We start from the raw sequence: 12,232 nt of genomic DNA, 5'->3' as shown, positions 1-12,232 counted from the left end.
CTAATGCAGCCTAGGAAATCAGGCAGGTGAGCGGGTATCTGACAGATGCAAGCAGAATATAAAGAATATGGAATAAATAGTGTATATATTTGTCATGGTATTTTATAAAAATGATACATGCAGTAAGTTGTAAAAGCAGAGATGGCTTACATATTTTCTCATAATATCCAATTATATATGGTACAGTGAAATGTATATTTGTTAATCAAATTTTATTCTCATTTTCAATATCCACAATATATGAGCTAAGGAAAAACAAGCATAAGGACATTAGGATAAGCATTAACAATACCATAATTAAATTATATAGAGACATTTCTGCCATTACAGAACAAAATACAAAGGACTGAATGTTTGCTTTTACCCCTATGGATACCCATTAAGGGAAACTCCCTTGATTTTCTTATTTTTATATTATGTTCAGATGAAAAATACATTTAAGAAATATTGTGAATGTTTTCATTCAGTTGTGTATTATTTTTTAGTATGTGTTCTAGCTCTGTTACTTTAGGCCAATCTACTAAACAAAAACTTCTGCCTGTGGTAATCAATAGAATGGCTCAGTCTGAGTAACCCAGATGGACACTTTGACTAATGAAACTCTATGGAGGAACCACAAAAACCAAAAGAGTTGCCATAAAGAATGAGCTAAGTGTGCCATTTAAGCAGGCAAAGTCGCTCAAAATATCAGAATACCTAGCCTACATTGGCATAACTTATTTTGAAGGAGAAAACATTTTCTCCATGAGATTTCACCTTTAATAGATTTAAACAATTACGTTTAAATCCTCATTAACCCCTTACTAATATTATAAGAGACAAACTGATGAGACGAACGTTATAAATTTGCAAAAAATATAAAATTAAATATAAGTAGAATGTATCAGTTCATCAAAACAGAATCAAAAGACCTGTTCAACATTTTCCCAGGATACCAAGAAGATAATCGGTCAAGAGGGCAGATGTCCCAGCCAAACCAGCACAGGAGGGCTTGAACATTGTCCAAACATGCTCATAAAATATTTCAACAGATAGAGGACACGAAGTCTGCATTTTGCTGTTTTGACTGCACATCAGGCACTTGGTATTCAATACTCATTCTTCCTTTTGCACACATTGTGGTCAATAGTTGGGTTGTAGCTCTCCATGTCAAACCACAATCCATAATTGTATGTACAGACTTTGGTAAGATCATTAATGTGAAGGCTGATGTATATTAGCCTGTAGTTGTGGGAGGGGCTATGGTTATTTAACCAACGCCTCCCCCTTCCACAGCTACGTTACAGCTCCTAATGTTGCCCTCCCTGCCCCCCCCATTCATTTCCTTCCTTTTATTTCCTCTTTTCTCCTCTATCCTTTCTTTCTTTTTTCTATTTACGGGGTGGCCCTCTATAGGACTACCTTATACGTCGGTCATGGCACACCTCAGACCGAATGGACCCTCTCTGGGTCTTTGGTTCTCCGTTCCACTAATCCTATTCGTTTGCCCCTTACACAACTAATATGCCGCTAATACCTGGTTCGGATTTTATCAATACAAGTGTTGTGGCGTAAAGATTGTGGGTCTTACTTTTAGGACTAATCCCTACTATTGTAGATTGTAGACTTATGAAACTATTTTTTATTATGAATACTGATGGATACTTCTGGGGTAAGTAGAAATGTTAAGAGTACTGTGTTTTTTTTTTTTTATTATGTCTTCTATTAGTGAGGAATATGGGCCGGCAAAGTTTTTTTACTTTACAAGACAATAAAAAATTCTGCTGCTAATAAATATATTTGGAGACAGCAATCCTTGAATTCTTCTTTTATTTTAGTGCAGTCTATGCTGATTGCTTTTGTTTTGATTTTTATGACAGGATCTGGCCGAGCATGTACCTATATAACATATTTCCTTGTACTTTAGGCAGAGTGCCAAGCAAGGTTGTTTTTAAAACATGCATCTTAACTACATTCAATCTGTAATGGCAGCAGATATGGTGGTATCCATGGGAACACTTTCCTAATATTAATTTTAAGCAACATCCCCAGATAGTTTAATTAATCTGGGCACCACACACTTTGTCTCTAGGAAAATAAATATTTACCTATGTTTTTTTCCAAGATGATTTTAAAGTTTTAATTTTGTAGTTCCTTTCAAGATGTTTGGTAGGGAGATCACTGTCTGGGAAACGTACCAAGAACAGGTCATCCGCATGTGCCAAGATTTTATATTGAGTTTGCTGATGCTTAAGGGCATGGATTTAAGGATTGCTTCTGATGGCCTGAAGTAGTTTTTCGGAAGGCTGCATAATATACAAATGAGAAACCTTCCAGGATGGGTGTTTTGCCTGCCTGCATAGATTTCAGTTTTTATTATTGTATTATTATTCCAATTCACCAGTCTATGTACATAGAAATTTTTAGCATGTTTTTTGTAACATGAAATATGTTTTTATTTTGGTATAATTTTATCTTTACATAAAAAATTAAATAAAATACCATATCTTGAATATTAATTTAGAAAAAAAAGGGGCTGAATATAAGACCGAAAAAAGTTTTATTAGTAAATATTAATTTACATGTAAACTATTTTTTCATATTTGATAAAAATTATGATTGGAAAAAATGCATTTTAGTTTTATTTCCTTTAATTTGCCAACCTTCCCCCCAGTTATGCACATCTGCCCCACGATTTGATACTCTGCCCCCCAGACATGCCCTACACCCCGTATATGCCACTCTGCCCCCCAGATATGCCTTATTCCCCCTATTTGCAAATCTGCCCCCAGATATGCATTTCCCCCTATATGCTCCCCCAGACTTACAGATGCATCCCTAGACTTGACCCCATGCTCCAGACTCCCTGGTGTCAAGTGGGGGCAGCCGGTGGACACTCCGCTGCTACCTAACACTTCCACTTCCTAACACGTCACACCCGTGCTCCGTCATAGAAGCCCCGGCGGAAGATTCGGGTAGGTTGTCTGCGCGTGTCGCACAGACGTTCACCGGCTGCCAGAGAGGAGGATCCCCCGCAGCACTGCAGGGGACCGGGATTCTCCTCTCTGGCAGCCGGTGAACATCTGTGCGATGCGTGTAGACAACCTCTGCTGCTGCTGGCCGGTACATCCAAGTGGATGTCCTGTGAACACAATTTGACCAATAACCAGGATTTGGAGCTGCATCACAACATTCACTGTCAAGAAAAAGCTTTAAAACATAGAGATCTATAATATAAGCCACAGAGGAGTTGAAGAGTTCAGTTAGTAGAGTAATGGTGTACCAATCAACCATGTGTATTACAGCTGTGTATAACACTGGCCTATGTGGGAGGGCAGCAAGAAAGATGTAGTTACTCAAAAAGTACCATCTGGCAGAGCATCTGGAGTTTACCAGAAGGTATTTGAGAGTCCCAGCTGGTCAGATGAGACAGAGATTGACAGAGGCTGAGCCTCAAAACACCCTCCCTACAGTGAATTATAGTTGTGGCAACATTATATTTTTCATGAACAGAGCCTGGTTATCTTGTTAAAATGAGGAATACTGCCTCAGTCCACTAAAACTCTGCTTCACTCCACTAAAAATGAACCTTGGTAGGAAATTAGTTTTTCTTCAAGGATTGCGTGAATGTCCTAGAGTGACCCAATAAAAATCCTGATCTTAATCCCACAGAGAATCAGTGGTTATATTTGAAAATTTTCTACAAGTAACATTCAATCAACCTGAAAACCTGGAGAAAATCTGGCAAAAAGAATGGTTAAAAACTCACTCTGATAATGGGTGTCAAATCAGTACATACTTACCATAAAATACTTACACCTACTTGCAACAAAATTTGACTCAAATAATAATGTTGAACGCTTTGCAACATATTTAATTTTTTTTACCATAGCAAACATTTACTAAAGTAAAAGCAATGTCACAAAATGAAACCATATGCATAATATATCTTAATCGATTTCTAGGCCTACTACTCAATTAAACTTTAATGTTATTTTATTTACTTGCTTGCTACAGAAGTAATAATTTAGTTGTGTATTTTACCAGTTTGATACATTCCTGGTGGAAGGCTCAGACATGTAAAATGGTTTATATTTTACACTTTCAATGATGGTCTAAATTAATTTAATCTGACATCGAGATTGCTAAATTGACCAGGTTAAACTCTTTTGACACCTCTATGCATGTGCCCGATAAATTTAGATCAGTCAGAAATTCTGACTAAAATTTAATGCAATAATACTCATAATTTATATTGATCTCTACATGCCCTTTTGTTTTTTAGCCGCCTATTACAACCACAAACCACTTAGTTGAAACTCAATTTTTTTTCACCACTGTGAAAATCACGTATCAATAACCCCTGCAAAATGGAGATGTATCAGACAAAGTGCAAGATACAGCACAGCTTAATCCCACGGATGCTTACATTTCCACATTATTGTAACCTCTATTTGTTTGCAACATAGGGCAGTGCACTTTACTGGCCAATAAGCAGGCAGCCATAAATACTAACTACCCAGGTTGTCGGAACATGGTCCCACCTAGTGGCTAGCCTCTAGTGAAGCAAGTTCAATGGGATGAGAAACCATACCCCAGAATTTCTTTTCTTGTCGTTTTCCAGTAGCATGAAGAGGAGAATATATCTCAACCTATCAAGGTAGGGCAAGAAATTAATAAAATCTACAGAACCCCCCTTTACCCTGGTCCACAACAAAAAAAGTAGGAAGTGGCAAGGAAAATACATTCTCGGGTAAGACTTTTCTGTTTGCATATGATTGGGTTTTCATATAACCAAAGCTATAGAGAGTATACATTTTTAAATTGTTGAATTACAAACCTGTTCTGTTGAGACACCAGCTGCCTCAGCCCAAGGTGCCGAGACAGCCCGAGTAGAGTGCATTTGGAATCCAGGTTTGTTTCCAGCTACTGTGTAGGCTTCCTTAATTACTAATATGATCCATCAAGCAATCATAGATCTGGACACTTTTCAATTTTGAAGGCCTGCAATGGCAACAACCAGATTAGATGACCTACTCCAGAATGTTGTTCCCACCATGTAGATCTTCGGACACCTAGAGAGTGAAGGCACTTTCTTTTCATTCCCAGGTTAGGACAGGATAATGGCAGAATGATCTCCCGATTTAAGTGGAAAGTTAAATAAGCCTTAGGCACAAATTCTGGTAAACTAGAGATCATGGTTCCTAATAGACAGTACTTGTAGATCTCTTACTCTTTTAGCTGAAGTGAGGCTACCAGCAAAAAGTCTTTACCGTGAGGAATTCAACAGGCACCTGTTGCAGTTGTTCAAATGGCACTGTGGTTAAATGCAAAAAATTCAGATCCCAGGATGCTAAGACTCTTCTTTTAGGTTAGATATTGCATATCTCGCTCTAAAACACACTTAACCCATGGATGTAATGCTAGTTGATGATTAAGGAAGGCACCACATGCACCATTAAGGTAGACGGAGACTGTCGGGAATACTTGGATTTAAACCAGTGACTATGAGCGTGGGAGGTTACTCACCTACCCATGTGACCACCAGGAGGCCCCCTGATTAGTTCTCCCAGACTGAAACTTCGTGTTCATCTTTGGTTGTTCAGGTTAAAAAGAACCTTCCATACTGACGGGAGCTCTATGAGATTCATAGGCACCGTTCTCTCTTGAGTTGATCATGTCCCTTGAACAAAGTTATTTTCCATAGGAGTTCCCCAGCCCACGTGATTACTGTCCATACAGGGCATGCTGTGATGCAGTCTCCTATCTCAGATGGTAGTTACAAAAGAAGAGAGTGTGCAAGGATATTGGTCATCATCACTGTCCATACAAGTTCCACTCAGGACATTCCTGACGCAGCCTCATCTTCTGTAACCATGAGAGAGAAATTTTCCAGATCATTTTGTCTGGGGGAAAAAAGATGACAAACCCCAAACCTTCTGCATGAATGCTTGTAGTTATCCTATGTGAAAAAGAGTCCATTAACCCCAGTAGCTTCATCATTTGTCTAAGACTGCACCTTCATTGTAGTCAGATATATAAGGTTATGTATCTTGTTTTCTGGAGGAGAGTAATTGTGTAATGTGGTGTCTACTCTTAAGCCCAGAAATATTGCTGTTCTGGATGGTGGTAGATAGGACTTTTCCAGATTTCACAACCGCCCCAGGTCTTGAAGCAGTATTATAGTTCTCTGAACCACAGAAGGTCTTTGAATGTCCCGCCAATCGACCAGATTGTGAAGCTAATGCAAGGCCAAAATGGACTACCTAAAAGCAACTGCCACCCACAAGGAATTTTGGCATGTTTTTCTGATGGTCACATGAAGGTATGCATTGAGCATGGCTTTCTCCTAAAGAAAAGGATCTATAGAGTGGATTTTATTGACTCCATCTTGAACTTGTGGTAACAGGTAAAACAATTTAGGAATCTCAGATCCACAATGAGCCTGAAACCTCCCAAGGTCTTTGGCATCACAAAAACCGGAGAATAAATGTCTCTCTTTCTCTGACCAGGCAGAACCAGAATCAAAACCACTTTATGAACATAGCATAGAGGCCCAATCTTCTCAATGTTACTGCTGGCACTCTTGAAACCACATAATGATTTGGGGGAGAACCAGTGGGCTCCAGACTGTATTCCTTGGACATGACCTCCAGAGCCCATTCATCTGAGTTCAATATTGCCCAAACATGCAGGAAGCTTCCTAGCTTTTATTCCTTTAGCAATACACTTGGTGGCAGGCTTTCCAGGCAAAAAGGAATTATCATGGCCCTCGGGCACAATATTGCCCCTTCCCCATGAGGGGTGAAATCTTGAGGAATAAACTTTATCCGGATGTATCTTGAGCTTCTTGGGGCTTTGAATGGATTAGATTGAAAACAAGGAAGCAGTTTTCTTCTAGGTAGATGGTTTATTTCCTGGGGCTTTTCAATAAAATATTCTAGTTCTTTGCCAAATAGATCTTTACCTGCAGAAAGGAGTGCCATACGCAGTTTATAGAAGCTCTATCTGAAGACCAGGCTTTTACTCAAAGTTCTTCTGGACACTACTGATAAAACTGAAGCTCTGGCAACTACAATGGCCACATTGCATATTAAATCCACTGCTCCTTTGATATCCACAATGCTTTCATGGATATCCACTTCATTGGCTCCAACAGCCACATTGTCTTCCAACTGCTGGAGCCAAATTCTGACTGACTGAGCAAATAAAGCTGTAAAATTGAGTCTCTTCTGTGGTGTATTCTATTACATAAGAAGAAAACAAATAGTTCCATGCACTGGAAAAGTCCTGCATTTTATCAAAGAACCCTGGAAAAAAAACATCTGCTTTCATTGCCGCATTGTCTTCCTCTGTTTCTTGAGCAGATCTAATGGTCCCAATCTACTGGTTTACTTCTTCCACAAGGAAGCATCTTCATAAACAAAAAGTCGCTGGAGAGCAAGGTTCTTCATAATCTTAACAGTTCCTCCTCCTACATAGTGGGCACACAAAGCAGTTTATACTGCTACCAAAACCTTATTAATGTGTTGGGGGAGGTGCAATTAAACCTCCTCCCATTTCACCCCTTGACGTGGCGGGTGAGCTTAATTATGCTTTGGCCAATTCATATAACCAAAACCTCTCATTTATATTATGTTTATATATTTGTTGCCAACTTTATTAGGGTGAGAAGCGCAGACAGTATTTTGTTTTTTGTATACATTGTACAGCCAACACACTGTATTTGCAGCATGCTCACACTGTTTGGTAGGCCTCATATTATACATTTGTATTATTTGAGCCTGAGACTAGCTTAGCGCACCGACATTTTTTCTTTTCCCTGTTTGCACATATTTGAGGTTGTTGGCTCCTCATCAGTCTGGTTGCAGCTTGCTGTCCAGGGGTTAATGGGGAGGAGGTTTAATTGCACCTCCCCCAACACATTAATAAGGTTTTGGTAGCAGTATAAACTGCTTTGTGTGCCCACTATGTAGGAGGTGAGAGCAGGATCTCACCCTATTGAGAGTGTGCCTTGACGTGGTGGGTGAGCTTAATTATGCTTTGGCCAATTCATATAACCAAAACCTCTCGTTTATATATTTGTTGCCAACTTTATTAGGGTGAGAAGCGCAGACAGTATTTTGTTTTTTGTACTCAAATAGGTCTGACTATGAGATGACTAAGATCCAGATCCCCCGCAGCTGCACGGGACTTGGATCCTCCTGTCTCCCCCTCCCCACTTACCGGTACTTCTGAGTCCCCGGTGTGTAGCTGGGGCAGCGTGTAGATGTCTACGCGATTCGCGTAGACAACTTCCGCTGCAGCAGGAAGGAGGCGTGGCTAGCAGCGGGGGTTGTCTGCGTCCATCGCGCAGACCTTCCCCGGCTGTCCGAGATCAGAGTTCCCGGTGCGGGGAGCTCTGATCTCTGACAGTCGGGGAAGGTCTGCACGATGGATGCAGACAACCCCCGCTGCTAGCCACGCCTCCTTCCGGCTGCAGCGTAAGTGCGTGGGATCTACACGCTGCCCCGGCTACATGATAGGGAAGTCAGAAGCACCGGTAAGTTTGGGGGGGGGGCATGGGAGTGTTAAATGGGGGTATAAGGCATTTCTGGAGGCAGAGTGCTCTGTGAAATGCCTTTTAACCCCCTTAATACCACTCTGCCTCCAGAAATGCCTTTTTAACCCTCTATACGCCACTCTGCCTCCTGAATGCCTTAAACCTCCCTATATGCCACTCTTCCCCATAATATGCCTTTTAACCCTCTAAATGCCAGAGTGGCATATAGGGGTATAAGGCATTTCTGGAGGCAGAGTGGCACATAGGGGGTCAAAAGGTATATCATGGGGCACAGTGGCATATAGGGGGTATAAGGCATTTCTGGGGCAGATGTGCATAACTGGGGTGCAGGTTGGAAAATAGAAGGAAATAAAACCAAAATATTTTTCTCAATCATAGCTTTTATTAAAAAAATCGTTTAGATGAATTAACATTTACTGGCTTTTTCTTTTTTTCCTAAATTAATATTCAGATTTGGGGGGTCGTCTTATAATCAAGCAAATACGGTATATCTTGAGGACGCAATCAATGACTTTGTTTCAACAAACTCAAAGAACCTTAGCTTTTAGGTCTTATTTTCTGAATAGTGGAATGCATCATTTGATGTGGTATTTTGTGTTGCAGTAAAAACAATTGTTTTAGTTGAAATAATATTGTTGGCTGTAAAAGAAGAGGAACCCTTCCCCTTTCCTGTTCAATTGCACCTGGGCCCAAAAGCTTCTTAACCTGCACTTGGATGCAACATAAGCCTGAGTGCTGAGCTTCGGTACAAAGCTCTCCTGCAGACCCTACAGAAAACAATAAACCGGGGATGACTCCTTAACACTGTGGTTAAGGAGGAGGTCCCATTTGTTTTAAAATTTCTTCCGTACCTGGATAAGCAGAGCTAAAACACAACTTTTAGGCATTGTTTGTTTTTGCAAGATACATAAAAATATATTTAAGAACATTATTAAAAATCTAGCCGTCAAGTTCAACATTATAAAAGTGTGCTTTACCTAAAAGTTTTCTTTTTCCAAAAGATTTGAAATCATTTGGAGCCCTCGTTTAAACAGTTAACCACCGCTGCTTGTTATCCTAGGTGAAAGCTATAGCCTGAGAAGGATGATAAAAACTGAGTCACACATACCAACAAGGCTGTCTAGTCGGAATCTAAAAAGTTGAAGCAGATGCCTGAGGTGAAGAGGCTTACAGTCATATTTTAACACTCATCACCGTTATATTCAACTCTATAAAGTGCATTTAGTCTCTTCTTCATAGCCATTCTAGCACATTTTTACCAATCTCAATTTCTCTGGCTGTATAACATTGGTTACCATTCTAGAAACGTCCTTGAACTGTCTTGCATACAGACTATAACAACCTGGTGAATAATGAAGATTAATATAAAAATACTTTTTAATTAATAACCTATAACATCATATTTCCCATTTGGAGGGGTTAGTATTCTTGACTCCATATTGTTTGTTTTATAATTCTTCTTTTCTTCAAGTTCTCCTCTGTTCGTAGATTGTTCATTTCCCCATACTGTGAAAAATGAGTATGCCACACCGCCAGCCATGCTGTAATAAAAGATAAAATCATTAGACTTAATTCAAATGAAGACTTTATATGGCCCTGTCATTCCACATTTTTCACAAAACGTCTACCTACTATTCAATGACCTTTGTGGTCTAAAGAAAGGTCACTAGATATACTATAAACATAATGCTCGTAAGATCTGAAACATGTTAGTGAATCATATTTATATATTTTTTTGTTTTTTTAGCCGGACCCAGCATTATAAAGCTGAACAAAATAAATTAGCCTTAACAATCATTATAAAACAACAACAAATGGCTTATGCTCTGCTTTTTTCTGGTCACAATATGAGCCTTTAAATTAATTTAACTTTGAACCATGTAATGTACATCATCTATATAGCCAACAATTCTACAGCTTTCCTTCAAGGAAAAAAAATCTTTCTAAAAATAATTCTACATAGAAATCTATGCAGCTGTTCTACAATAACATTTCTGTAATTATTTTGGTCATTCATTACAAAGACTGAGAAGTGAAATTATAACCAAATGTAAAAAAATAAAGGAAATTAAATCAGTTAAGTAAAAATCCTTGGATATGTGATCTACCATGAGCTGCCAGCCATAGCGGTTTCATGGATAATATTTGTCTTGGACAACAGAACCGAGTAAATGTTTAATGTCTGTGCTTCAAAGAGATCCCTCAGTATTTGTTAACGTATTTATGTATTTCATGCAAATGGACGGAATAACATTTCCAAAGCCACAAGCCTTGATCTACCACAGTGACATATTTATAAAAATATGGTTATTGTCATGTAGTAAAATACCACTCAGGGTAAAATTCATCTAAATGTCATTTTCAATATGCTTTTCAATGTTTTTGTATTAATATTCATTACCTGGTCTTTGAACTGGCAAATTAAACATGCCCAAAAAAACTGAATCAAAACCAGGTAAGTGTAAAGGTGCAATTTTTTGTCCCATTAATTAGTGTAAAACATTGTTACATATCAAGTCCATTGCTGAATACTAATCTTTTTTCTGACCAATTTGCATGACGTTCTTTGCGTATTAAAAATAGAATTATGGCAACAAGCTGTTCCAAAAGAGTCCCATTGTACTGGCATGCATGAAAATACGCATCTGTACATAAAAAATCCAACCTGGAAATGATTTATTGCAGGCCTTGCTATGAGGTTATTTACAGCTGCCTCAAAGGACAAATAGAAAGTATTATACAGCATCTGGAGAGCTATTTATTCCTAACCGATTAGAGCAGTCATGACAGTGATGTCCTTGGGAGAAAATCTTGTTTTTTATTTTACTGATACCTAGTAATTTGTGTTCACTAGCCCTTGTCTCTTTCATTGCCTTCTTTCTATGAATCATACTTTTTTTTTCCTCAGATTTAAATGCCAAAGGCAGAAAAAGTGGCTCTGGTAGTGGTTCATGATGATGAAAGACATGAAGTGCATGCTAGTACAAAAAACAGATGTTCATGGCCCTTGCATGTACCACAGCGATTATGGAATGACAAGTGCACTGTGGGCAGTGTTGACAACTTTCTGGTTTTCCTTGGGGCTAAAAGTTTGCATCTTCAATCTTTGGGCTGGGGAGCAGCATTTTTTTTACCCCTTCAAAGTCTTACTGTGGCTAGCCCTATCCCTTGTCACCACCACATCCCCTTCCTGCCTTCTATAAGGAGCAGGGGGGCTCTGGGCAGCCAGCCATGGGAAGTTCACCAGTATGATTGCAATTTTATGCATGCCACTCACACAAACAGAACTAATGAAGCATTTATCCAACATATCTACCGATATAAATAGTTGCTAGTAATCGCTACGCCAAGCTTGGTTTAGTGCACTGAATAGTGGCAAACTACATACTGCTCGGTTTTATCAATGGGTTTTATTAAGATTTAATATTGTTTTATATGGCATACAAAACCATGTTGATTAAGAACACCCCACAATAGGATAAAAATGCTCAATTGTTGCTTTAAATGTAATCTATGGTTGCTCCCAATGTAGGAACAGTGTGTACAGATCAACAGTGTTGTTTCCTAGAAGTTTGAGTGTAGTGGATTCCACACAGGCACTGAACTTACATATTTACAATTTAACTGTTATTACTGCCCATTTATTAGGTTTTTTATTAACTTCTCTTAAAAAATGGGATTCGGCTAAAA

General features: G+C 39.0%; 1 protein-coding gene across 1 annotated transcript in view; it reads right to left on the bottom strand.

Annotated features, from left to right (window-relative positions):
• Positions 1 to 6,983: 6,983 nt before the first annotated feature.
• The window catches only part of LOC149300540 (nucleotide sugar transporter SLC35D2-like), a 27,940-nt gene continuing 22,691 nt past the window's right edge, over positions 6,984 to 12,232 (bottom strand). The window contains exons 12-13 of the mRNA XM_089485031.1: positions 9,939 to 10,083; positions 6,984 to 7,223 (exon numbers count right to left, since the gene is read on the bottom strand). Of these exons, the coding sequence (XP_089341157.1) occupies positions 6,984 to 7,223; positions 9,939 to 10,083 (385 nt within the window). The remainder of the gene's footprint in view (positions 7,224 to 9,938; positions 10,084 to 12,232) is intronic.

This window comes from Sceloporus occidentalis, unplaced genomic scaffold (assembly GCF_023333645.1).
Source record: "Sceloporus occidentalis isolate IW3139 unplaced genomic scaffold, rSceOcc1.0.p SCAF_24, whole genome shotgun sequence".
Classification (NCBI taxonomy): Eukaryota; Metazoa; Chordata; class Lepidosauria; order Squamata; family Phrynosomatidae; genus Sceloporus; species Sceloporus occidentalis.
The sequence above is the reverse complement of the archived record's forward strand: the minus strand, read 5'-3'. Positions and strand labels throughout refer to the sequence as shown.